The following is a 25,466-nucleotide window of genomic DNA, read 5'->3' on the forward strand; positions in this document are numbered from 1 at the left end:
ACTCAGGGCTGGGGATGTCCAATGGGAGGCATCCGCCGGCCATGGCTAGGCCCCCACCCCTCTCTCCCCCCAACAGGTCACCGAGAGTAAAGCCAGCCCTTCCAGGTTCTCCCTTAAGGCGGCGCTGCTCACTCAGGCAGGGCCAGCCAAAAGCAGGGGGGTTTTAATCAATAAAAGGAAGCTTGATTCTAATGCAGCATGAAAAGTTTCTGAAGCAGGAATTGTTCTAACTCCCACCCAATTTGAACATCTAAAAGTTTATTTTCTGTACAATACATAAATATCTTTAGGTCTATATAAACATGTGTATGGTCCTAAAAGATTTTTAAAAAATCAATGCAATTAGTCTTCAGAAAATGATTAGCCTAGTTAGGTGACAAGAAACACTCCCCCAATACAGCCGAGAACAAAGACAACTGGGGACCCATGGCAGGAAGGGGCTGGGGAGGAAAAGAAAGACCGAAAAGAATAAAAACACAACGCAACCCTGCACCTGGATTTTAGAGGGTAAGACCCGGCGAAAACGAAATTACAGGAGAAAACAGAAACAACTCATCCAAGGGAAGGGGCTGGGGCCTAGTGATCAAATTTCATTCTGCGTCCACCTGATGAGCACACCGCCCGGCAGGGCTGTTCCTCCAGGAGCCAGGGCCTTTTCTGGTTTATCCTTATCAAGGAAAGCACTCCAGGCACAGCAGCGGTACAGGGAGACGTCAGAGCCCGCACACCTGGATTCGGGCCCTGTTCCGGCATGTGTCCCGGCTGAGCGATCCTGGGCAGGACGCTCCCCTGCCTGTGGGGGGCGGACTGTAGTGTCCACTCTGCTGGTTTGTTGGGAGGGTTTCAGAGGTAACTTATAAAGAATGCTCAACATTGCCTTGGAAAATTACTGACAATAAATAAAATGATTGTGTGTGTGCGACAAGGGATTCCCCTTTAATTTAGACTAGGCAGAGCACTTAGAATTCTAAGATTCTGATTCCACTAGGCTATTCCCACACCAGCAACTGCAAAGTCTGAAACTAGCCACATTCCTGTCCTTTCCAATGTCATGCCGTCACAAAGAGCTGCTGAAAGTGACAAAAGGACTCTGCCTTTGGGAGGTCACGGCCACCCCTTTCCTACAGCACCACCATCTGGCCATGCAGAAGCAGCAGGAGCTCGTGGAGGGGAGCTGCGACTCGCTCTGATGTGGCATCGTTCCCCGGAGTCCCATGCCACCAGCACACCCCTGATGTGACCTCCCCTTTGGGCTGAGTGGCAGTCACACAGCAGACCACGTCACCAAGGCTTCCAGGGTCGTGAAGGAGGTTCCTGCAGGCACAAGCCCCACCCCGCCCCCCAAGGCTCTAGGGGCCCAAGCACGGACCCTGCAGGAGGCAGAGTTTCTCAAGTCTCAGGCTCTGAGCCCCTCCCTCCCACTGGGCAGTACCCGCCTGAGTGGCGGGAAGACCAGCCCCCACGGAGAAGTGGCCCCTAAGCGAGAAAGACCTGCCCCGGGCCTGGAGGGGGGCTCACCAGCCCTCCAGAGGGTGCACTGATGCCTGCACTGACGAAGCGCTGAGCACGGCAGCTGGGACCGCGAGGACGTCATCCTGCCCTGAAAGACGGTGAGGGTGCCCCCACCCAGCGTCAAGGACAGAAAAGAAAGAGATGGAAGCAGCAGAAACTGAAGGGCGCACGTGAGGTAAACTGGTCTTAGAGACGCGATGCTTGTGGGCATCGGAATGAAGAGGACGTCACCAAGGTCTCCCACGAGTTCCATGGCCCAGTTCAGTGGAGTCTGGTCAAGGCGGGGGTTTCCTCATTTCCCGGGTAATCATCCCCGGGGCTCAAGCAGAGGTCTGTGGGGAGGGCTGGCTGCATCCTGCCCCGACTGCAGGCCAGCCACGTCCCCAACAGACCCACCCCATGGCACGGGCGAAGCCTCACCCGGGGCCTGTGGGGTCCAGGCATGGGGTCCTACCCAGGAGCCGCATCTGGGCAGTGCTGCCTGCCGCAGGCAGGAAAGATCCAGCATGACCAGGGAGCGAAAGTGCCCAAGGCTTGCCTGCCCTGCAGCTGGTGGAGCTGCCCTATGGGGCTAGAGCTGCTGGTCAGCGAGGACATGGGCCCCTGGGTGTGCGCCACGTGGGTGCATTCAGATGCACTGCTCTTCGTCCTGGTCGTTCAGGAGCAGAGACCACTTGTCCCCATTGTCCTTGGCCGCGGTGCTGTGCTGGGACGACGGCTTGTCGGACTTCAGGGAGGACAGAGACACCTGGCTGATGTAGCTGACCTGGTCCCAGGGCGTGGCCCTGGGGGAGTCCCGCCACCGGTCATCCATGCCGATGTGCACGCTGACCTGGGACTCGCTCAGGGGCTTCAGGCGGCCCTGGGCCTGGGTCTCATACCTCTCCAGGTCAGGCTTCTTATACCTGCAGAGCGAGAACCCAAGAGGGACTGAACCATTCTGGACACAGGCTTCTGCAGCCCGATAAAGGCCTCTCACCCGGGTCTTTCAATAACACACGGCATCAAGCCCCAGGGGCCGGGTGGACGCTGCCCATTTAGACACCGTCTATCCAAACGCCCAGGGCCCAGCAGGCTGTTGCTACCTTTTGTCAAAGGAAAGCATTACTAAGTAAAAGTAAACATCTATCTCAAAAAAGGGAGCCTGTTCATACACAGCGATCCCTTGTCTACATACATACCATCACGGGCCACACAACAACGCTTCGGTCAACAATGGACCCACGTATGTGACAGAGGTCCCACAAGAGTATAATGGGGTTGAAAAATTCCTACCACCTAGAGGCATCATAGCCACTGTGACGTCACAGCCATTGTGACGTCACAGCCATTGTGACAACACAACACGACCCATGACTCCCACGTGTGTGACGGGGCTGGTGTGGACACACCTCCCACGCTGCCTGTTGTACACAAGTATAGTGCGATACTGGGTAACGACGACAACCAGTCACGTGAAGAGTTTACAGATTTACTACACTACACTTTCTGTTGTTCTTTTGGAGTATTCTCTCTGTCCATGAGAAAAGCCTGCGTAAAGTACCGTGCGGCATCACACCAGCAGCAGTAACGTCACGGTGACCGCGCCTCCCACCCACGTCGCCCTCCCCTGTGCCTGAATCATTCCCGAGTTGTGCTGTGCGGTGACGTGCTGCACAGGCGTGTGACCGGGGAGCAGTGGGTGACTCCACAGGGCTGACCACCGGCTTTGTGGAAGTGCCTCTGTGATGCTGGCAAAGGAGGAAGTCTCCCACGGACACGTTTCTCAGCGCGCAGCCCTGCGGTACGCGTCACCGGCCTTTCGTTAGCAGCCCTGGAGCAGGGTAACTACACCAGCTCCGCATGTGAGGGCTGTTAAGTGACAGATTATTTGCTCACAGTGCTAATAAATCATTATATAAACATGTACTGGGCTCCACTCGGTCCCTCCGGTCCCTGCCTTAGGTGCACAGGCCCAGCCTCGCCAGTGACGCAGGCTCTGGCCGTGCGGGGACTCACCACTTGAGCTGCAGAGACGACAGAACCACAGACACGGAGGACGCTGCCATAGCCGCCGATCCCATCCAAGGCTGCAGCACGATGCCGAGGGGCATGAAGACGCCTGCCGAGGGGGATGCGACCCTCACTCTGAGGCCCCGAGGGGAGCGCAGGGAGAGGGCCCACCATGAAGGTCTCAGCAAGGCTCCGGGCCCTGCTGCCACGTCTTGCGCCCACGTGTCCACGGGGCAGGGTGTCTCAGAGCTGGGCAGTGGGGGGCGCTGTTGAGGAGCCTCGCATCTCCCACCTACCCGGACTTCCTGGGCCCGTCCACGGGAGCCATCACCAGTTTCAAGGGACGCTCCAGGGGACAGGAGCTCTTGGGGACCAGAGAGGTGACCGCCAGCCACCCTGGGGCACTGCAGGGACTGTGGGAGCGCTCAGCCCGCACTGCTGGGGCCTCACACATGTCTGCACTGCTCGTCTCCGCTCCATGGCGCAAAACACCCCGGGACAGAGCCGGAGCCGCGGTCTGCGTCCGCTTCCCAGCACAGATCTGCGCGGAGCCACAAACGGGCGGGAACCTGCGCCTGGGCCCGCCCCAGCGCAGCAGGAACACCAGCCAGGCCCTCCCCGCCGCCCAGGAGGCTCAGGCGGGCACACTGCCCGGTTATGTGGGGCTCCTTCCACCACTCAGGTGCAATGGGCACCTGAGGTGGCAGCGTCATGCTTAAAAACTTTAGGCTCAGTCCAGGGGGGGCGCCTTTCCTTGCAGAACTGTCTGGAACTCTTTCCTATCTGGTAACTCGACATTCATCGGGGAAGGGAGGAGCTGTAAGGCAGGAAAAAGCCCAGGTCTTTCCATGATTGTTTCTGTGAGAGGTCGATCTAAGGCGGGATGAATTTTCAGGGTGAGGCTCTAAAATATCAGTCAGGGCACCTCGCATGTAGCAGGTCCCCCATACTTAGTGATGACTGTTTTCCAGACCATATGTGTCACCAATGGCTCAGAAAATAGGGCCATAGCAAGCAAACAGTCAAGCCCCTTTGCAGAGGCAGCTTTGCAGAGGGGACCAGAGTGAGTGCAGGTTTGGGCGGCCTCTGCAGCTCCTTGTTGGCCTTTATAGAGACTTAGCAAGCAGAGGACAACGAAATCAACTCTTTCTAAAATGCTCTGGCCAGCCAGCGGCCAAGGTGGGGTGCCCAGCAAGTGCAGTGGGCACCAGGCAGGTGGAGCCCACTCACCTGCCGCAATGGGGATCCCCACCAGGTTGTAGATCAGCGCCAGCACCAGGTTGAGCCGTATCCTCCAGACTGTCCTCTTGGAGAGGCAAATGCCGGCCACCACGTCGAGCAGGTCACTCTGCAGGAGAGGAACCGGTGCTGAGTCCGGGGCTCTGCCCCACGGTCCCGACAGCACCCACAGCCCTGAGCGCGCCCGTGGCCTGCACACTGGGGAGGAGGAGATGCAGCAAGCAAGCTCACTCGGATGAGAACGATGTCGGCTGCCTCGATGGCGACATCTGTGCCTGTCCCGATGGCGATGCCGACGTCCGCCTGGGCCAAGGCCGGGGAGTCGTTGATCCCGTCCCCCACCATGGCCACTTTCTTCCCTTCCTTCTGGAGCTCCCGGACCTTGGCCACCTTGTGAGAAGGCAGCACCTCCGCAAAGACTTTGTTGATGCCAACCTGAAAGGAGAACAGCGGTCCAAAAATAAATATATGACAACACAGCCAGTGTTGGCAAAGGACAGGGAGAGTCGAGAAACCCAAGAGTCATCCTGCCCCCCAGCCTCAAGGTCCAAGCAATGACGTCAGTCACCAAGCCCCCCTGGTGCCAGGCCACGTGGCAGGTTTAGCCGCAACCCCACCCCAAGGCCAGTGCTTTGGGGCCGCCTCCCCCCCCCCCCCCCCGGCCTCTCAACCCCCTTCTCCACAAGCCATCCCAGTGTCTCCAAAACCATAACCCTCCAGTCATTTACTCTCCTGCTTCAAGTCCTCCAGGGGACCCCAGTGTCCTTAGGACATCTCAACTCCTCAGCCTGCTCCCGAGGCCCCTTAGATCTCTGCCCATCTCCAGTGGCCGGCCTTGTGGCCCCGGCGGGCGCACACCGAGCTCCGCACCACGCAGCTCCCCGCGCTCTCCACCACAGTGACTCATTCTGCCTGTTCCACCCAGGAAAGGTCAGCCTGCCCCCTCCTCATCAGACCCCTCCTGATCAAGCATGTCCTCCCCTGGGAAGGCCCCTGGCCTCTGCCCAGCTGACGGCGAGCTGGCGGCTCCCACGTGTCCTGTGTGCTCCTGTTGAAGCACCAAGCGCTCGCTCAATTCACAGTTGGTCACTAGTCCACCCTCCCCACAGGGCCGCAAGCTCCTTTAGGGGAGGCACCCTCTTCACATCCATCTGTAGTCTGTCGTCACATGGGTGGTGCTTAGTAAGTGCCTGCTGGGTGGGTGAACGAGTTTGCACCAGGAAGGGGAGTGACTCAGCACATCCGTCGTTAGCAAGGAGTACCCTGTGAAGAGGGGCACTGCTGCTTCCCTCAGATGGAGCAACTTGTTTCCAAAAGTGTACAAGCTGACGCACGACTTTGGGAGGAGGGGTGTAGATGCTTTTTGGGAACTCGCACTGGAGCCCCTCTACCCCACCCCGTGCGCCAGGCCAGGCCAGCACGCAGCAGTCCTGTCCTCAGGGCCCAGACTCAGAGCCCAGGGCTGCCGGGGCCCGGGGGGGCGGGGAAGTTGCACCCGGGGTCTGCCGCATACCTGGCACCCACGGTGGGGAAGTGGGAGCTAGCAAAACATGCCTTCAACATAAAGCCTGCAGAGTTGTTTGTTCATGTCACCCCGGAAGCCATGGTTCTTTTTTCACCGGGAACACTGGGTAATGGAGGATGGAACTGCTGCTCCAGGGCGGCAGCGGGTCCTGCATGAACGAGGGCTCCCAGGCCCGCAGCGGGGAGCCCTATTCTGGCGGCCCAGCGCCCCCCAGGGTAGGGTCGGGGGGAGGTACTACGTGGTGGGAGAGGCAGCCAGCCGGGGGAGCACAGAGACAGAGCTGAGCACGGATGCACAGGCATTTTTCTTCTCAAACCGCTTCTGTGAGCCTAGTCACTTCAGAGTGGAGGAGGGCAGAGGGCTGGCCCGTACCTGGGTAGCAATGGCTCGGGCTGTCTTGCGGTTGTCCCCCGTGATCAGGGCCACATCCACACCCATACTCTTCAGGGTGTGCACAGCCAGGGCAGCCTCCGGCTTGACGGCGTCGGCGATGGCAATCATCCCACAGAGCAGCCCTGCGGAGGCAGCGCAGTGAGGGCCCGCAGCAAGGCCCCGGCCCCTGTCATATCACGTCACACGCAGAAGCCCAAACACCCAATTATAGAACATAATGTGGTTTGATTCTGTTTTGTAAAATCTACACACATTGACGGATGCGTCCAGGAGTCCGGAAGGACTGTCAAAATGTCCGCTGGGCTCTCTGAGGGGCAGGGTAACAAGTGACTCCATTTCCTTCTTTATAGCTCTCAGAACTTTCCAAATATTCTGCAAGGCACATCTGTTACTTTGCAGAGTATGTGGCTCATAACTCGATATACATTAGCCATTAAAATGTAACAAAAACAGCAAACGCTACTTAGAAAGCAATGAAATGTCTGAACAGCGAGAAAATTAGTACTTTCTTTTTTTCTCTTATGATGAAAAATACTGGTACAGATTTTTTTCTTGAGTGAATCTTTCAGATGCCGAGCAGGTGTGGGGGGAGCGGAGTGAGGGTGACTAGGATACTGTAGGGGCTGGCCCCTCGAGCTAGTCCAGCTGTGCTCTGATGAGCCGAGGGCACTGTGGGTTCATGAGGGCTTAGGAGGCGGGCTGGTGGTGGGAGGAGCGAAAAAAAGAGAAGGGGAAGAGGACACATTTGGCTGGAGCAGTGAAAAGACCGCATTGTAAGTTATTTCCTTTGCAACACTGGGTACTGAGTCTACATGTGATTTTAAGAGGCTCAGAAGACAGTTGCGGACCTCATGATTTAAGGCAGGCAGACCACCTGCACCGTGACCGGTGTGGCCTGCCCACGGCCAGGATGGCCTGGCCAGGAGCCACACTGACGGAGAGGATGGGGAGAGGGCACAGGAAAGGCCTCGGGTGACAGGAGGAGGGCGGCAAGGCCTCTTTGCCAAAGCAGGACTAGAATCAACAGGAAGGGCTATTTTTTTTTAAAAGGGCAGAATCCATCTTTGCCTGCCATCCCCTAGCCACTCCATTTCTGCACGCAGGAGGAAGGCGCGGGCGTGGTGATACCGTCGATGGCCACCAGGATGGCTGTGTGGCCCTTGTTCTCGTGGTCTGTCATCGAGTCACTGACGTCTCGGGAAATGGCTAAGCCGTTGCGCCTCATCCATTCTCGGTTCCCAATCAGCACAGAGAAGGTCTGGGGAGCGGCGTCTGGTCGAAAGAGATGGTGGTTATCCCCAAAGAGCACACGTCCATTGCAAGAGATCACTAGATGCTACAGAACCCTTTTCACAGCAGAAGAGCCACCTTCCCGTTCTGAGACCCTTGAGCCTAGCAAGCGCCTCTCAACACCACCCGAAGGACCACGTGCAGAACACATGGGTCTGATTAAAACAGGCATTCAAAGGCACACACGTCACACGTAAAAATGGAAGTAACACCTCAAACATTGTGTGGTGTCCTTGTTTGCCTCTAGGGGACCTGCTGCTTCCTTTTCAGGCCGTTTCTGTTTCTCCAGCACCAAAGGCAAGTGCTCACTAGGTCCATCACTGCCTGGCAGAGATGCCCCAACCGAACCAGCCCCCAATCTGCCCACTTCTATGAGATCCTCCAGAGCTACACCTCCTAACAGGCCGGGTGAGTCTTTCACCTGCCACCTCCTGTGTGCCAGTAACTTAGGTGTCCCTGCACGGACCAGTGCTCAGAAACAGAATAGAAAGGCCCGCCTGGGGCTTTATTTAAATTGCTAGAAGGCGGTACATGGCTTCTAACAGTAAAGTTTACCGCAAGATTCAACTACCGACATCCTTAAGAGGAAACACTAGACGCAGGTTTTGGTTTGGGGGGTGGGGTGTTTCCACACTCCCATGCCGAAGGCTACCAGGCTATCCTTAGAATAAGACAGGCCATATTCGAAAGCCGTCACTCCAAGCAGTGCCCCTTCTTTGCATGGACGGACCATTCCCATCAGCTTCCCCTGACTTCTGCCAGCTCCGGAAATACAACTTCCTACTCGAGTTCTACCATGTGGCTGGCTTCCTGTCTGGAAGGGCAAAGTAGAATTCCCACATGTCTACTTGGTAGCTCACGAGCAGCAAGGCTAACTCGGGATAAGAAAGAGGAGACTCCAATTATGAACGGTACTCTATAGATTTACCTAACGGACTACTTCTGTCTGCCATTGGTTAGCATCCAGATTCAGATGCAACACAGAACAGAAGAGAAGCTGCAGCTTTCCTGGGGAGGGAGGCGTGCAGGTGCAGAAGGGGAAGCAGGTGGCGTGCCTGGCATGGTGCTCTCTGTGGTTTGGCACGCTGCCACCTGACCCAGCCTGGCAGGCCGAGCAGCAGAGACAAAGGCCAGGGATACCTGTTTCCGCAGGGACACCGCCAACCCCATTCAGGTGAGGGGCCCGTTCGTTCAGGTGCTCGCCGTGGGCCAGGATGCCTTCCACATTGCTGACTTTGCAGCCAATGCCACAGCCTGGCACGGCCTGGAAGTCCATGCAGTATCCCAAGGCCTCTGTTTTGAGTTCCTGTGAAGGAAGGGAGCCGGGCAAGGGGCCAGAAAACAGGGAGAGGGGAGGTGAGAGGGAGGCAGGACAGAGACCTGAGACGGGGGTGTCCCAGACCCCACAGCCAAGGCCTCCCCGCAGGCAGCTGGGAGGAAAAGCCTGTGAGGAGGAAAGAGCTGTGGGGAGAGGTGGTGGGGGAGGAGCGTGGGATGAGCAACACCCAGGTCTCCACACCTCTTTGCAGTACTTGGTGACGGCCACACCCAAGGGGTGCTCGCTGCAGGCCTCTGCGGTCCCCACCACGGCGAGGAGCTTCCTGAGCGGCAGCGTGGCCGGGTCCACAAGCAGCAAGACCCGCATGACCCTGGGGACCCCGTGGGTGATGGTGCCGGTTTTGTCGAACATCACGGTCTTTATCTGCCAGGACAAGCACAGGCCGGTCACCACAAGTACAGCTGGAAGGGACTCGGGTGCAAGCAACCTGGGGACACAACCTCACTCAAACGCCCGCAAGCAGGCAACACTCCTGTCTGCTCCCTGACAGGACCATCCGCAATCAGCCCCAACGTTCCACCACCCCCTGCGGAAACAGGTCCCCTCTCTGCCCGGTCAAAACCCCACGTTGTGGCTCGACCTTAACCTTGCTGAGCCAGAAACTCCCGTGGATGCAGCAACAGGAGACGGCACGTCACCATCTCCTGGACAGAAACAGAAACACGGCGGGTTTGCCCTGGGGTCAGGTCAGGAGCCAGGGCTCTGGAACTCGGCCTGTCTCCCTATCTCCTGCCGTCTGCAGGGACAACTGTGGCTTTCTCTGGCCTGCGCAAGTGCACAAGCCTGCGGAGAATAAAGCTCCTGCACTCCAAGTTCAAGGAAGGGAGTGTTCCCCGGCCATGGTAACAAGTAAGCCTGAGCCAGTCTTTGGGCCTGTCCCACTCGGTCAATGGCAGCTCTGCACCAGTCCCCATGGGCAGGCTCAGCCAGTCAGCAACAGCCACACTGGAACCTGCATCTCTACAGCCAGAGCCCACCGACCCCTGGACTCAGGTGACCCCAGGGAAGGTCATCTGCTGGCCAAGTTCAGACTGTGACCCTCCAGCACTGTTCTCCTCATTCAGTAAATAGCAGCTCCCACTTTGTTTCTGCGGCTGAGCGCTGGCCTCTGCAACGCTATCCCCGGGTCTTCCTCCAACAGGTCTTGCCTCCCGTTAGCCCATCCAGATCTTGCCAACAGGTAACCCGGTCACATGACACGGACCCCTCCACAGGTCCCTGTTGTTCTTCCGGTTAGGTTCCAAATCTTTTAATAACCCTCCCAGGCCCTTCAAGGCCCCCTGTCCCCGCCTTCTTCCCTCGGCAGCCCGATCTCCTATCAGTGTCTCTCAATGATTTTCCTTCAGTTCCTCCTTTGTTATTCAGCAAATAACTGCCGGGTGTGCTCAATGTGCTGGGGATACTCAGTGAGAAGTTAGCTGTCTCCAATCTTACTGAGCCCACCATTCGGCAGTACAGCGCCCCCTACCCGGCCCCTTCTCCCCAGGTCCTTCCCATGGGCTGTCCCCACTGCCAGAACCTTCTCCCCCACCTCCGTTTGCGGGCTAACCCTCACACAACTGTTAGTTCTCAGGATAACCTGTGCGCTTCCTTCCCAGGCCACCCACTCCACCCCTCGCGCCCAGTGCAGCACATGGACATCTAAGGCAGCCCCTGTCAAACTGACCTGCCAGCTTCGCACCCTGCCGTCTGCACTGCGCACCTGTTTTTGGCGCCCTTGATTGTTACCAACCGTGATCAGGGCCCAGCACAGGACCCGCACGCAGTAAAGGCTCAGCTCATACTGAATACACCAACAGAAGGCTAAGGACTGGTACACGTGGCCAAGGGAAGGTTCCCATAGACCCCTGCCCATCACTCCACTCCCCATGGTCACAGGACCCCTGCGCCAACCACACAGATGCCGAGCTGGCCCTGCCCTGCGGGTGTGGATCCCGGCTCTGCCGCTCACAGTGCAGGCCTCCAGGCAAGATGGCTCGCCCCTCCTGCTGCACTTCCCTCCTCTGGAAAAAGGGCACAGCTCAGACCTCAGAGCTGTCAGTGAGATTAAATCAAATGCGGTTCACAAAGTGTCACTTCTGCCACGGTTAGCAGCTGCTGCGCAGCTACCATCCATTAGCCCTGGCTTCCTGTTCTACTCAATGAATAGTGCTAGGCTCGGCCTCGCTTCAGTGTCTCTCTTCACATGAGATTCACACACATACTATTGGCACCAGTCCTCTAAGTTAAAAAAATAAAACCATGTAGGAAACAGCTACAGAATCAGCCCAGCCAAGACCCCGAAGGTCGGCCAGGAGCCCTGCAGCCCCGGGGCCCACCTTGTGGGCCATCTCCAGAGGCTGGCCGCCCTTGATGAGGATGCCATTCTGGGCGGCCACACCAGTGCCCACCATGACCGCCGTGGGCGTGGCCAAGCCCAGCGAGCAGGGGCAGGCGATGCACAGCACAGTGATGGACGTCTGGAAGGCAAACCGGATGGCCATCTCGGCCTGCGAGGTGTGCTTGCTGGGGGTCTGCAAAGAGGAGAGAGAGGCGGGCAGAGAGTGAAATGCAAAACCACACAGAAGCCTAATCGTTGCTGTCTTCTTTGTAAATCTCCCAAAACAAAAGATGGGTCTCCTGTCCAAGCCTGGTGGCACATGCTGGTATTATTATTTGCATTCTGACATCTCGAGTCATGCTGGTTTATTTTTAAAAATGGCTAGTGTCTCTGGAGTATAATCAGGAGACACCATATTCACTTAATTACAATAAAAAGCATGTTTTCTAAATCAAAGATGCAGAACACAACCTCCTTAGCTTCCATCTACCCTTTATTCTTTGACTGTGAAAGGCAGGGTTCTGAAATAAGATATATTACCAAAGGGCCATTTAATTTTCATAGAAGCAGTTGGATTTAGGCAGACGAACACATTGTCCTAAGACATACTGCAATCCCTAGAGGGAAAAACGACGTGCGTGTGTTTTTTAGACGGTAGTTCTTATCAGAACAACACCCGCCATTCTGATGGGACTGGGTGAATCCTAGAAGTGGCTCGAGTCTTGTCCCTACAGTGACTTTCAGGGAGCAGGGCGATGACAGTATCTTAAAGGAACATGCAGTACCTCGTTTGCCAGAGTCCTCCCTGATAATGCAGATAAAACAAAAGAAGCCAAAGTAAGACGGAAAGGCAGGGAACAGCAGGAAGCCCCATGTCCCAGCCTGGTCGGGGCTGGGTCTCCCCACAGCCACAGGCCAATGCGCGGCGCTCCCGCGAGAGCGAAGCTTTAGGCAGCCGGGGCAAATTCTAGGAATACAGTCAGAGGTTACCCCTAAAAGCACTGAGTTCTCCTCAAATGTCACAACGTGTACAACTTGGGCATTTTTCATTTCAAGATAGGAAATTTGAGGGAGAAAATGACATCTCCGTGAATGGCATGCACCCCAAGAATATGATACGTCTTTAATTACAGGTAAAAAAAATATTTGGGGGGGTAAAAATATTTTTCAAAAAATATTATCCATTCTGTAGTTGCAGTTTCTTATTCTATGGCTCTAGGGTAAAACATACATCCCCCCAGGCTAAGCGTGAGGTATGTTGAAAAATAGGTAAACGTTGTTCTGCTCACTAGGCAGTTATCAAATCTACTGTAAGTGGCCATCAGCTTTTTCCGCGCACCAAGGTTTCTCAGCCTCGGCACTGCTGATGCTCGGGGCCTGGTCGTCCTTTGTCCCGGGGTCTGTCCAGTGCGCTGCGAGTGTGAGCAGCGTCCCCGTCTGCACCCACTGGATGCCAGTAGCCTCCCCTCCTCAGCCACTTCGAACGAGCCTCCAAATGTGGCCAAGTGCCCCTGGGGTGACAAAATCACTCCCGTGGCGAATCACTGGTTTTTATGGATGTCTGAAGCAGAAAAGTTTTGGGGTTTTTTTTTTTGCATTTTCTGCCTTTTTATAATTTTGATAAAATGACATTTCTTAAGATGGTATTCTTCATCTACTTTTTAAACTCAAAAATGCATATTCCATTTGCCTCATTATAATGTGTAATAAATAAACATTCACTAAAGAGCTGTGAGCACTTGCTTGGGAAGCTGCAAGGTTAAAGATGATACTTATGGACACAGGCAGCAAAAATATATATAATTTTCTAAAAATGTGTTAAATGATACCATCATGCCATCAGAACCTGAAGTGACCCTTTTTTTTGCAGTGTGTGCTCCGTAACTCCCCGAATGGACAGGAGTGCGTAAGGCAAATGCTTTAAGTGTTGCAGTTGAGAGCCACGTTTGCGACATTATCTAATGAGGACACAAAGGCCATCTTCAATAAAAACCTCCAGAAGCGAAGTGACTGTCCCCCCCCCCTGCTAAGAAATTTGCTGCCAGTGAGTAACGCAAGCGAACGAAACATAACGAGTAATTAAGGCCCAGCGAGCTGAAGACCTGAAAGGACAGAGTTAATGGCAATAGATTGTCTGAAACCCAACAACCATACAGCCCACGGCGTTCAACTTACGGGAAAGTACTTCTGAACAACACCAAAATCGACAAAACCGATTATAATCCATACCACCAACGTCAACGTTGAAATGATGATGATAAATGGGACAAAGTAGCCACTAAACCGATCGGCCAGCTGCTGAATGGGAGCCTGCGAATATAAAACACCGAGACCACGGTCACTTACAGCCTACAGCCACACCGACCCGCGGGGACGGACAAGGCCTGGCACCCTCCGCTCCCTCATTCACTCTCCGCTCGGCGTCTGCCTGCTTCAGTGGAACTCTTGGGGTGATTTCTAAAATGAGGAAGCAGAAGTGATACTGTTTTTTGTACTTTTTCTGTACCTTCGACATCTGAGCCTCCTCCACCAGCTTCACAATCTGAGCCAAGGTGGTGTTGCCGCCCACATGGGTGGCGCTGATGAGCACAGAGCCGTGCGCGTTCATGGAACCAGCAATGACCGTGCTCCCGGGCTTCTTAGTGACAGGCATGGCCTCACCTAGAGGAGGAAAGCGAGGCCACTGTCGGGCACGGAGCCCCGTTCATGAGACCCAGCAATGGCACCAATACCCAACCAAAGGGAACACAAAGGAAGCCACTAACCTGTGATGAGGGACTCATCGGCCATGGTATTGCCTTCCAGGACTTTCCCGTCCACTGGGAACTTTCCCCCTGGAACGACCTTGATGACGTCACCCCGCTGCACCAGCTCCACGGGTACTTGCTCCTCCCTGCAACAAACAGCCCTCAAGTCACACACACAGCCACTCACTGGGGTCCGCCCTCTTGGCGAGAACCAGGTGCTGGGAACACAGCGTGAGCGAGGCAGGTGTGGCCCTGACCTTGGGAGCTCAGACCCCTCATCCAGAAGCAGCAGGGCAAAAACTTCATTTTCCTCACCTTTAAAATGAGGGCGCTAATAATGGTCCCTTCCTCACAAGCTTTTTTTTTTTTTTTTTTGGTTAAGTACAAAGAGATGGCAAATAGTAAATACCATATAAGTCCCACCAATAATAAAAACAGTAATTATTTTTAGTATCAGCCAACTTTGGGAAGAAGAAAAATACTACTTCCTTTTTTATCCTTGGGCAAGTTGAAACCCGTCCCTCTCAGCCCGTGTGCATCCTCCAACCTCGCCGGGAAGGCCCAGCTCTCACCCCACGCCCCCTGTGAAGCTGTCCCTGACTGTGACCGGCCCAGACCTTCTCTCCTGAAGTCCAGCGCCTCTCACCCACACCCGGCACACACACACACACCGTGAACTCGGGCTTGTCTCTTGCTATTTAAATGCCTGGTGCACGTAACTGGGTTGAAGGAGGGCCTCCCTGGATGTGCTTCGCCCGCCTGCACGAGGTCCGTGCTGCACATGACAGGTGTTTGAAGTGAGTCACCCGGATCGACAGACACTGACCGAGGACTCTGGGTGAAGGCAGCCCACCTGATGATTAAGTTGTCCTCGCCAAGGGTCACCACGGTGGCTTCGGTGGCTTGGAGAGACATGAGTTTGGCCAGGGCTTCCGAGGTTTTGCTCTAAGAAATAACCAGAATGTAAACCAAGGACTACTGTAAATTGATGCCTGCAGGAAACGGCTGCCCCCAACACAGCACACCAAAGGGCTGGCCCGCGCGGTGTGACGCGCTGCCCGTCGGCACGCAGTCAGGCCCTCGCCACGCTGCACGTGCCACTGCCACTTAGTTCAATGAACTACATTTCAGACTGAAAGGAAAAAAAAAGCAATACCCATCTACCCACTGACAGATTATTTCAGGTTCAATCCCATTTGTTCCAGGGCCACAGCCCTCCTTGTTCAGGAGACAAGTTAAAATGCTGTGTACAGTGCAGGGTGTTCCAAGGGGCACGACCCTACAGGAAGTGTGCGTTTCTGGGCTAAGAAGCCACATACTGCGTAGGTACTAAGAGGTGGTGTGACCTCTGACCTGAAATCCAGGGTTTCTTGCCAAGACCGGTGCACTCGAACAAAAGTTTGAATAATTTACCAGATTAGCTGGGATTTCAGAAGTAGCGACCAATTTGGAGCTTAGTGATCGAAGCACCTAATTACAGGCAGGTCTCACATTTCCTTGAGCCTTTCTCTAGATCGTGTGTAATTAGTAAGTCTACACGGTGTTCGGGTGAATCGGATCTGTCCCAGTGGTGCTTTCGGCCTGAAGCTGCAATTACCTTGGCCACGTGTTCCAGCCACCGCCCCAGGGCAATGAACACGAAGAGCATGGGGGGCGTGTCAAAGAAGGTCACAGGGCTCCTCTCGGCCTGCTCGGCAAGGGCCACTGCCAGGATGACCAGCGAGTAGATGTAGGCGACGCTTGTGCCCAGCACGACGAGCACGTCCATGTTGGCCATCCTGTGTCTCAGCGATTTATAGGCCTGCACGTAGAAGTACCACCCACCGAGGAACTGAAAGGCAGAAGGCGGACAGTGAGCTGGGACAAGCAGGGCCTGGTGTTCAAGGAGCAAATGGAGGCCCAGAGGCCCCTGGGCTCACCCCCAATTTTGACGTTACTTTTTTCCTCTGTGATCAACATTTTTGAAATTATTTCCTGACTCAGGAGACTAGTGGCCACAGGAACGAATCATCAAGGGCATGGGAGACCTTTAAAGCTCTGAGTACACCAGCTGCACATCCCTCGACAGGAGAACGGTGACAACGGTGACCCACGTCACACTCACTCTACCGTGGCCAGTGCTCCGGGGTCCCCAAGGAGGATGTGCAGGGTCTGCAAAACCCTGGAGTGTCAGATGCCCCTGACACTCATTTAGGTGGGAAAGCCAGCTATGAATCAGTACATCTAATGCGCTGTGGCTACCTCACGGGAAGCTGCAGACACACGTGCGTTCTCACGTAACTATCGTCTATAGAATGAAAGGTACACACCCCACAAGTGATGGCAAGGCCACCCTGGGGCATGGCATCGGGCTGGAGGCCGGGTGCGAGCAAGAGTAGCTCCCTCTTTTCTAGTTCCACTTCAGTGTGGCTCGGACCGTTTACAGTCAATGTGTATTACATTTCGAATTACAGAGAAAATACAGCCCTGGCTGGCGCGGCTCAGGGGATTGGGTGCTGGCCTGTGAACCAAAGGGTCGCTGGTTCGATTCCCAGTCAGGGCACATGCCTGGGTTGTGGGCCAGGTGCCCATTAGGGGGCACACAAGAGGCAACCACACTTTGATGTTTCTCTACCTCTCTTTCTCCCTTCCTTCCCCTCTCTCTAAAAATAAGTAAATAAAATCTTTAAAAAGAAGAGAGGAAAAAAAAAATCTGGACTACAAAGATTTGCCCCTAGATAGCCTTAAATTTTTCATTATTAAATCAGTTTTATTTTATATTCCAAACTAATCGGAGGCCACACTTCCCAACAGCAACGCGGCTAGTTCCTTAATGCTACCCCCAGAGGTCCCATGAGGCCTGTCTGTTTTAAACTATAATTTCCTCAGGGCCACACCTTTGCCACTCAACATGTTAAAGAGAAGCACGAGCTCCATGGGATCCGACTGCCGCTTCTAACAACAAAGGCAAGTTAAGGTAAACAATAAGCAAGCTGAAGAGAACTGGGCACCAGCCCCTGCAGCACGGTGGCTGCCGGGCCCCGGAGACGTCAACCACCTGTGATCAACAGGTCTGTCACGTCCTCTGAGTCAGAGGTCATGCCGCCCACGGTCACAGGATGGAAAAAGGCTGCAACTGGCTGGGGCGGGTGAGGAGAGCGGCAACACAGCGCTGGTCACGCTCAGGCACGTAGGGTAGAGGTGTGACCCCTTTCCGATACGCACCTGGACAAAGGTGCACAGGATAAAGAAGATGAGATTCAGGATGGACAGTCCCGGAACGATATTGTGGTGCAGGACCGTAGGCTTGTGGGGCTCCCTGCTGGTCACCAGCATGTAGACCATCAAACCCATTACAGGGACGCCAAACAGCAGGCTGCACAGGAAAGAATTCCTCCACCTGGAAAGCCACGGGCGACACAGACAGGTTACATACTGCCCGCTGCTTGGGTTGCAGCTGGGCCCCTCCTGAGGACTCGGCTTAAGACCTGCCTTTGTCACCTGTGTGGGACAGACCGCCGAGGGCTATAACGCAAGGCAGGCTCTCTCCCTGACCCAGGCCACCTGAGGGAGCCTCTGAAGGTCTACACTTCCCAGCAAGGGCATTCCTGAGACGTCCAGAACCAGCCCATGCCTGCCTGTGGCTGACGTGTTTCCTTCAACCTACAGGTGTGGCGATCTGTTTTCAAGATGCAATCCCATACAAGCTCCCCGCCAAAAGGAGGTGAAAGCAACCTTTTGTTAGTATTAACTCAGTTGTACACTTCAATAGAGTCAGAGAGAATGCGGAAGTTGTCCTGTTGAATACCAGAGGTGGACAGGAGGGGCAGGGGGTGGCCGTCGAGTGACAGCTGTGGCCTCACATGGGCTTCAGCACCCACGAAACTCCCACCAAGGGGCCGGGGAAAGTGGGGCGCACCGTAACCGCACTCTGGAAACCACTGCCTGTGAGACTAGGGTCTCACGCCCTCGGGGGCCACCCAAGGTCCCAAGAATGAGCCCCTCACTAGCTTTTCATTCGCTTCCCCTGCCAGTCCCTCCGATGCCGCAGGCACACCGACCACAGCAAGCCGCCGAGGAGTCCTGGAGCCGCCCTGCCCCTGTGCCCCTGGAAGACCCTCACTTGCACCCCACGACCCCACTCCCTCAGCCCGGGACACTTCCACTCGCTCTGAGGACCAGATCACGCACGTGTCCTCTGCTGGTCGGCCTCCAGCTGGCCTCCCAGCCCTCACCCACTCCTGCCCGGCAGGGGCGTGGGCACCGCAGAAGCAGGGACACTCTCGTCATCCCCTACACCTGGCACGGTGCCTGCACACAAGGGCGGCTGCCCGTTTGCTGGACGACTGTGTGAACATCCGACATAATGAATGTACTCAGGCCTCCTGCTTCCCAGGCCATTTGCTTTCCACTTGGCCACGATCCTGGTCCTCAGGTCCTAGTTCTAGAGCCCACTCAAATAGAGTCTTAAAATACCGCACAAGAAAAAATCCACGCTCCCTTCCTTCCAGCTTAAGGGCTGTCCCATCTGGTAGCCACCAGCCACAGGTGGCTGTTTAATTAGAATCAATTAAAATTAAATGCAATTAAAAATTCAGTTCCTCAGTCACACTGGCTGCATTTCAAGCACTCAGCAGCTAGAGGCTACCCCACTGGGCAGTGCGGACACAGAGCTCTCTGTCACAGCAGCTCTTGCAGGCAGCCCTGGAGGGTTAGCGTCCCAAGGGTAAAGGCGACCAATCCGAGTGGGTGGCACCATGAGAAGCCAGCGCAGCAGGGGCCCCGATAAGCATGGAATGAGGCGGGGTCAGGCCCAGGGAGAAGCAGACAGGAGCTTCAGCAGATCTCCTCTGTTCTACCTACTGCTTTATCTCCATCTTGTGGTCCAGGTGATGGGCGCTGGGGCTCCTCTGGGCCAGCGAAGCACCATAGCCGAGTTCCTTGTTGTTGAAGAGAGAGGGGTGGGAAACGAGGAGGAGGTGTTTGGTTAGAGCATGCATTGGTAGAAAGGGTTGTACATCCTTTGAAATTAGAACGTTAACCCAAAATTGCCTCGGAGGAGTGCGCTGGTTTTCCTCCCACAACTCTCTACCCAAATCCCTCTCGGAGGATCAGCACCATCTGTGCCGAGAGGCTGCATCATCCTCGAGGAGGTGGCTTCCGACGGCAATTCCTGTCCCTCCGGTCAACACAGGCAGCAGGTTCCGGGAGGCAACGGCAGCGCGCCCCAAAGATGGTCAGTGTTGAGTTGCAAGCTCAGAATTTTTGAGTCAAGGACTCCCAGATACAGCGTGGGCAGCTGCTTTCACTGGGCACGAGGAAACTGAGCGGCAGCGAGGCTGAGCACCCTGCCCAGAGGCACAGCCTTATCAGAAGACCTAGCCCCAGTAAGCCCCGCTCCAGCCTGCCCTGGCTTCCACTGGGACCAGACAGAGCTCGCACCTTGAGCTGGTGTTGCTTTTAGGGATTCACTCATCATTTCCTTCACCGCCTCTCTCCACTGCCCTCTCTGCCTTATTTGATCTGATCACTGTGTATGTTCAGAAAAGATATGAACATACACAGAAGAAGCTGCCAGCAAACGTCCTGTCAGCCAGCACAGTATGAAGAGGGGCCTCGGAACCCTGGTGTTGGGATTTTATGCAAAAATTACAATTACGGTGGGAGAAAGACCGTCTGAAAACAAACCCTTTTACGACTAATACTGGCCTAATTATACAAGGAAAAGATGCCCCAGGAGCACAAGAACAGAGGCCAGACACTGGCAGTCCTCCTCAAGGAAGGACAGAGGGGCCGCACCACAGCCGGCAGGCTCGGCGGAGGCCAGCATGGGACACTGTACTTGAGAAGGGCTCCAGGCCACGCTCACAGCACCCCGTGACTCTGCCCACGACTCTGCCCACGACTCCGTGCACTGGGCCACGTCACAGGCCTGCGGGGCAGCAGGGGCAGACAGGCCCCCGGAGCGTGGCAAGGGAAGACCTGGGTTTGAAAGCCAACCGGCAACCTTTAGCTGGGCATCAGTGAGCAAAACACTCAACCCCACCTGGGATCTCTCCTCGTCTGATAAAGAAGCTGGCCATCTGCCTCTGAGTGTGAGGCACTGGCCAGCAGCATGGAGCAGCGGTGTCATTTGCACGCCAAAAAGCTCTGCTCGGCCCTGCAATGGACATCTCTCTCCTGCATGCAGTGCGCGCAGGCACACGGGCAATGAAGACAACATTGCAGATTAAACCTGCTCCAAGATGCTCCGCTTCGTAAGTACACTCGGCTTCCTTTACTCTTACTGTTAGTCGCTGGGAGTTAATCCTGTTTGGTTTTGGCTGTCCTGGCCCACTCACAACACCCGCTCATGCTCTCCCACTCCTGGCGTGGCATCGCACAGACCTTCACAAGGAAACGGTGCGTCTGTGGACAGACCGAGCGGGAACAGAGTGGGAGGAGCACGTGCAAACCTTTCTAACCGATTCTCCAAAGGAGAAATGACCAAACTGCCGTGTTATAACGCAGGCCTCGCAAAGTGGCAACATGCAGTGTGACTCAACAACACCCCTCTGTGCTCTGTAGATACCTGGTACGGACACAGATCATACCTAAAAAGTACAGTTGGGCAATTTTACCCATGTGCTGTTCCAGGTGTCTGGGTGGTACTGATGTTTTGCAGGAATATCTGAAGCTAAAACAATAACGTCTCTTTTCCCCAATGTTTTCTTAGCCATTCACTGAATTTCCCCCTTAGAACATCTGTTATTCGCTTAACTTCAGTTTATTTTAAAATGACTCCCCTTACTTCCATTGGAAAGTCCAAAGATTTTAGGTGACTTTTTTTTTTAAGGTAGGTACATTTTTTCAAACGACTGACTGACCTCAATAATTCTGACAATATCCCGCGGACCGACAATTTCAGGATCAAACTTCACGTGGGCTTTGCTGGTGGCGAGGGCCACAGAGGCGTGGGTGACGCCGTTCGTCCTCCTGAGCTTGGACTCTATGTTGTGAACACAGGAAGTGCAGGTCATGCCGTGACCTGCAGCACAAATGACAGAAACCCTGCTCACCCGGGATCTAGGGGCGCCCGGGCTGCCACAGCCTCCGAGCCTGTCCTCCTTCCACAGCACCCCCAGACCCCGCACCCCCACCTCCACACCCCGAACCTTCCCCCAGGGGCTTCAGGCAGAGAAGCAGTGGGTCCCCCCCAACTCTGGTACATGAGACGCAGCCACTCGACTAAGCAGACGGCAGCAACGGAGGCCTGACTTCGATGGGCTCTCACGGCCATCCACACTCCGTTCTCAGTCGCCTCACCAGCAGCTCCAGAATAATGACACGTGCACCTTCCCTGCCTCAAGGGGGCCAGGACACACAGCTCTCCACGCCCTCTGGGCTCCCGAAACACTCTCTGCTGTCCCAAGTATTGCTGGCCTCCTGTCTGCGGCTGCTGCTGAGGCCCCTCTACAACAGGCTCTGCTCACTCCAAGGGCAAGTGTCAACAGCTCCTTATCGACAGGAGGGAAGAATTTAGAAATTGAGTGATTGAGCTGATGGGATTTGAGGGCGATCCCAGAGCATGGACAGGGTACTTCAGGTGAAAGTAAGGAGAGGCACGAGAAAAGACCAGAGGCACGGCGTGTCCAGGCAACCATCAACAGCCAACGGGGGGGGGGGGGGGGGGGGGGGCGCGGGGGCACAGGATGTGCAAGGGGCGGGGAGGTGGGGGTGGAAGCGCGCCTCGTCAGCTGGGTCCCCGTGAAGACTCTTGGGCACCTGACTGGAGAGTGTTGCTAAGCCAGGACTTGATGGGCAGTTGGGAGGGTCGGGAGCACCAGAACGAGCCTAGACTGCCCTTGGAAATCTGCACCAGTGACCCCAGAATCAAGTACTAGCAGAGAGGGGGAGAGTCCGATGTGGAAATAGGGGAAAGGAGAGGCGAGCTCACCTGTGATCGGCGTGCGTGCACCCTGGCATGGGACCCAAGGAACAGGCAGGAAAGGGAGGGGCAGCAGAGGCTAGCTTACCAGCTGGCAGGGGCGCGCAACAGAACTTTGCAAGGTCTACAACTATGTCAACGGTGCCTGTAAGCTACCCTTCTACTTTTATGGTAATAATAGGCACGACTCTTTGCACACCTGCAACTTGCCAGGCACTATCCTGCTCACACCAACCTGAAAAGCAGGCCTCAGAACCCCGGCCCCGAGAGGTTTGGGAACGTGTCCAAAGTCACACGTCAGGGAGCGGCAGAGCTGGGCTCTGGGTCTGCGCTCCCACCTGCTGCAGAGAGCACGCTGAGGGGACCGTCTCCAAGCCAGTGAGGACACATCCCTGCAGTGTCAGAGCCCGAAGTCAAGCCCAGTGGGCGCTGTGCCACTCTGCCACACCATGCTGTGCATCCTGACTCGAGAAACAGGAGTGGGACATTCCATCCCTGTAAAATGTGGCAGCAAACCAGACAACCCACTCTTCCCAGAATACCGTTAAATGCAGACATCAAGTGTCTGAACACATGGTAATACAACTACTGATACTGCTTAGTTTTAAAAAACACACACACTAATACAAAAAAAAAAAAAAAAAGGCTCCAAACAGTTTCACCTTCCCCAGCAATATTCTCGATTCAGATTTCCCCCAGTAGGGCCTGCGTGGGGGCCAACTGGAGCTGCACATGTGGGGAGGCCCATCCAGAGCAGAGGCTTCGTTCCCCAGAGACACCGCCTGTCAGCAGCTCCAAGCGCCACCTGTGTCCTTGGTACTTTCTCCTCAACATTCACTTACCATGGCAGCGGCGAGACACAGTAAGGAAGGAAAAGACCCTTCACCTAAGTAAAACAACACGCCTCAATTTCCACGCGTTTCTCCTACGTCTGCTTTATTTACGCAAATCGAGCTTTGCACACGTAAGTGCTTGTAAACACTGCATATTCGAAATACTAGACATGCCTGCTGATTTCAACGATTCCTTCACGTGCAGCTGGTGACAAGGGGACAGACCGGCAACCCCACCGCAGCCTCCACCCCGCCACCCCCCCCACACTGGGAGCAGCAGCTACCCCCTGGTGCTCACCGCAGACTGTGTGCCGTGGAGCAATGGTGTCGCCTTCCAGACGTCCCCTGCCTACGCACAAGCCCTGTCTGTCTGTGCAGGCCGACATGCGGACTCACCGCCTCCCTCCCTGAGACGCCACCGACATTCCAGCTCCCCTCCATGCAGGCTTTGTGGGGGTGTGTTCACACCCCACTCCCTCAAACCACCAACTCAGGGCGGTCGCCACTTGGAGGAGGCTCATCTTCCTCCAATGTTCCCGCCACCTCTGCCTCCTCGTACCTGAATGTGTCCAGTGGGACTCACCCCTGCGACTCCTCTCCCTGAATCTCAAGTAGCCCTGTGGGGCTCCCAGTGGAAGATACTACACTCGTGAAGATTTGTTTTCTCCTCAAAATCACTCGGGAATAAACCTATTTCGTCGGAAGCGGGTTTTTTCCCAAGCCGTCTCAGTGTTGAAGGTCTTCTCAATGTTCTCCTTTCAGGACTAGATGTAATGGGAGAAGAAGAGTGTAGCCTACGAAAGGCGTGGAGACTATACTACGTCCCTTGGAGTCCACCCGTTGGTGCAGCAGTAAGGGACGAAGAAGCGAAAAGTACCACATGGGCCTATCAGGGCATTCCTTCCACTCTGAGATGACAGCAGTGAAGACTTTGCGCTCCCCTGCATCATTCAGGAATTATATGAAGTCGTGCCAAAAGTGTTTTCCACAGAAGCCATGCACACTCTTTGACGTTTTATCAATGTTCTCATTTCAGTAGGAGATGAAAGCAGTGGTGTCTCACACAGTACGTACTCTTGTCAGCATCCTGTCGAAACACCTCGCTGCAATATCGGATCTCTGGCTCGTGTCCATAGCCCAAGAGCTACCGAAATGATTTCTCGTCAGCAGAGGAGGAATGCTAGCATAGCACTTTGTGATCCTTGAAGGGGAATGAGCTCCTACAGTAGAGGTTTCTCCTACGTACTTTTTCCATCCGAAAAGCGTAGTCCCAAGAAGAAGAGAAGCAAGAGCCTACTACCGCACTTTGACCATACAGTGTTGTCAGCGTAGCAATGCGCGTGCAGCTAGCAGTCCACCTTACTCTATTCGAGTGAATTTCTCTCACACAGCACAGGAGTGAACGGTTTGAAAGCTGCCAAGTCCACGGCAATGATCATGTTCCTGAGAAGTGGCTTGAAGCGTGAACGCCGCACTAGATCAATATGTTCATATCAGTTGAATTGGAAATGAGCGGCTTGCACCATATCACATAACCTCTTCAGAGCCTATGATCAGCTTTCTTGCTCTCTTATCATTTACCTTGCTGTGTTGGAGTGCAACGATCTACAGAATGACTTTCTCGTCATCAACGGACTCAAGGAAAGTACAGGACAATGAGAGCTATGAAATGCACTATCGTCTACGACACACATTCCTCGACCTGCGGCCGTCATCTACCTTTAGGCCTAGCCATAAACCTACATGTAACAGTAACCCAAACAATATTCCTAAGCCTATCATTAACCCTAACCCTAACCCTAACCCTAACCCTATCCCTAACCCTAACCCTAACCCTAACCCTAACCCTATCCCTAACCCTAATTATAAAGCTAATCCGAACCATAACGCTAGTGCTCGCCCTAACCCTAACTCTATCTTGAAAGAGAAGTCGTCTCATATACAAGAGCTGTGGGTTGTGCCCTAACCAAAATGCTACTGAAATCATTTTCCATCCGTAGTGAATGAACTGGAGCATAGCAGTAGCTGAACTTTGCAGGACAATGAGCTGCGAGTGTGGGGTTTTCGCCCCTCTATATTTTCCTTCAACAAATCAGAGTCCGAAGATTTCCTGCAGGTACTGACTACTATGTCTTGTGGACAAAACTGTTTCTCGAACGTAGATATGCACATGAAGCTCACAGTCCACTGACTCTATTCGACTGAATTTCCTTCTGAGAGAACAGCCAGGAATTCATGGAAAGCTTCCTAACAACTAGGCAATCAGGATGTTTCACACAAGTGCCTTAGTAGCAAAGTTCATTTCCAGTGGGTAACAGAAGGTCAATGGACTCGTTTCAGTAGAGTGCGAAATGTATGGGGTGCCGATAT

At 54.7% G+C, this 25,466-nt stretch overlaps 2 protein-coding genes across 2 annotated transcripts in view; both read right to left on the minus strand.

Moving 5' to 3' along the window:
• Window positions 1-241: 241 nt before the first annotated feature.
• The window catches only part of LOC112310699 (copper-transporting ATPase 2), a 72,151-nt gene continuing 46,926 nt past the window's right edge, over window positions 242-25,466 (minus strand). Inside the window, exons 18-23 of the mRNA XM_053916545.1 lie at window positions 7,790-7,933; window positions 6,641-6,783; window positions 4,975-5,178; window positions 4,735-4,852; window positions 3,511-3,613; window positions 242-2,417 (exon numbers count right to left, since the gene is read on the minus strand). Coding sequence (XP_053772520.1) covers window positions 2,141-2,417; window positions 3,511-3,613; window positions 4,735-4,852; window positions 4,975-5,178; window positions 6,641-6,783; window positions 7,790-7,933 — 989 coding nt within the window. The 3' untranslated portion in view covers window positions 242-2,140. The remainder of the gene's footprint in view (window positions 2,418-3,510; window positions 3,614-4,734; window positions 4,853-4,974; window positions 5,179-6,640; window positions 6,784-7,789; window positions 7,934-25,466) is intronic.
• LOC139440504 (copper-transporting ATPase 2-like) lies at window positions 8,880-21,047 on the minus strand. The gene is made up of 11 exons (XM_071220191.1): window positions 19,200-21,047; window positions 17,562-17,736; window positions 15,955-16,188; window positions 15,211-15,302; window positions 14,376-14,503; window positions 14,117-14,271; window positions 13,786-13,920; window positions 11,609-11,803; window positions 9,471-9,653; window positions 9,092-9,257; window positions 8,880-8,959 (listed from the first exon to the last, which is right to left on the minus strand). Exons 1-11 carry the CDS (start codon window positions 19,334-19,336, stop codon window positions 8,880-8,882), a joined length of 1,680 nt encoding a protein of 559 aa, XP_071076292.1. The 5' UTR covers window positions 19,337-21,047.

This window comes from Desmodus rotundus, chromosome 13 (genome assembly GCF_022682495.2).
Source record: "Desmodus rotundus isolate HL8 chromosome 13, HLdesRot8A.1, whole genome shotgun sequence".
Classification (NCBI taxonomy): Eukaryota; Metazoa; Chordata; class Mammalia; order Chiroptera; family Phyllostomidae; genus Desmodus; species Desmodus rotundus.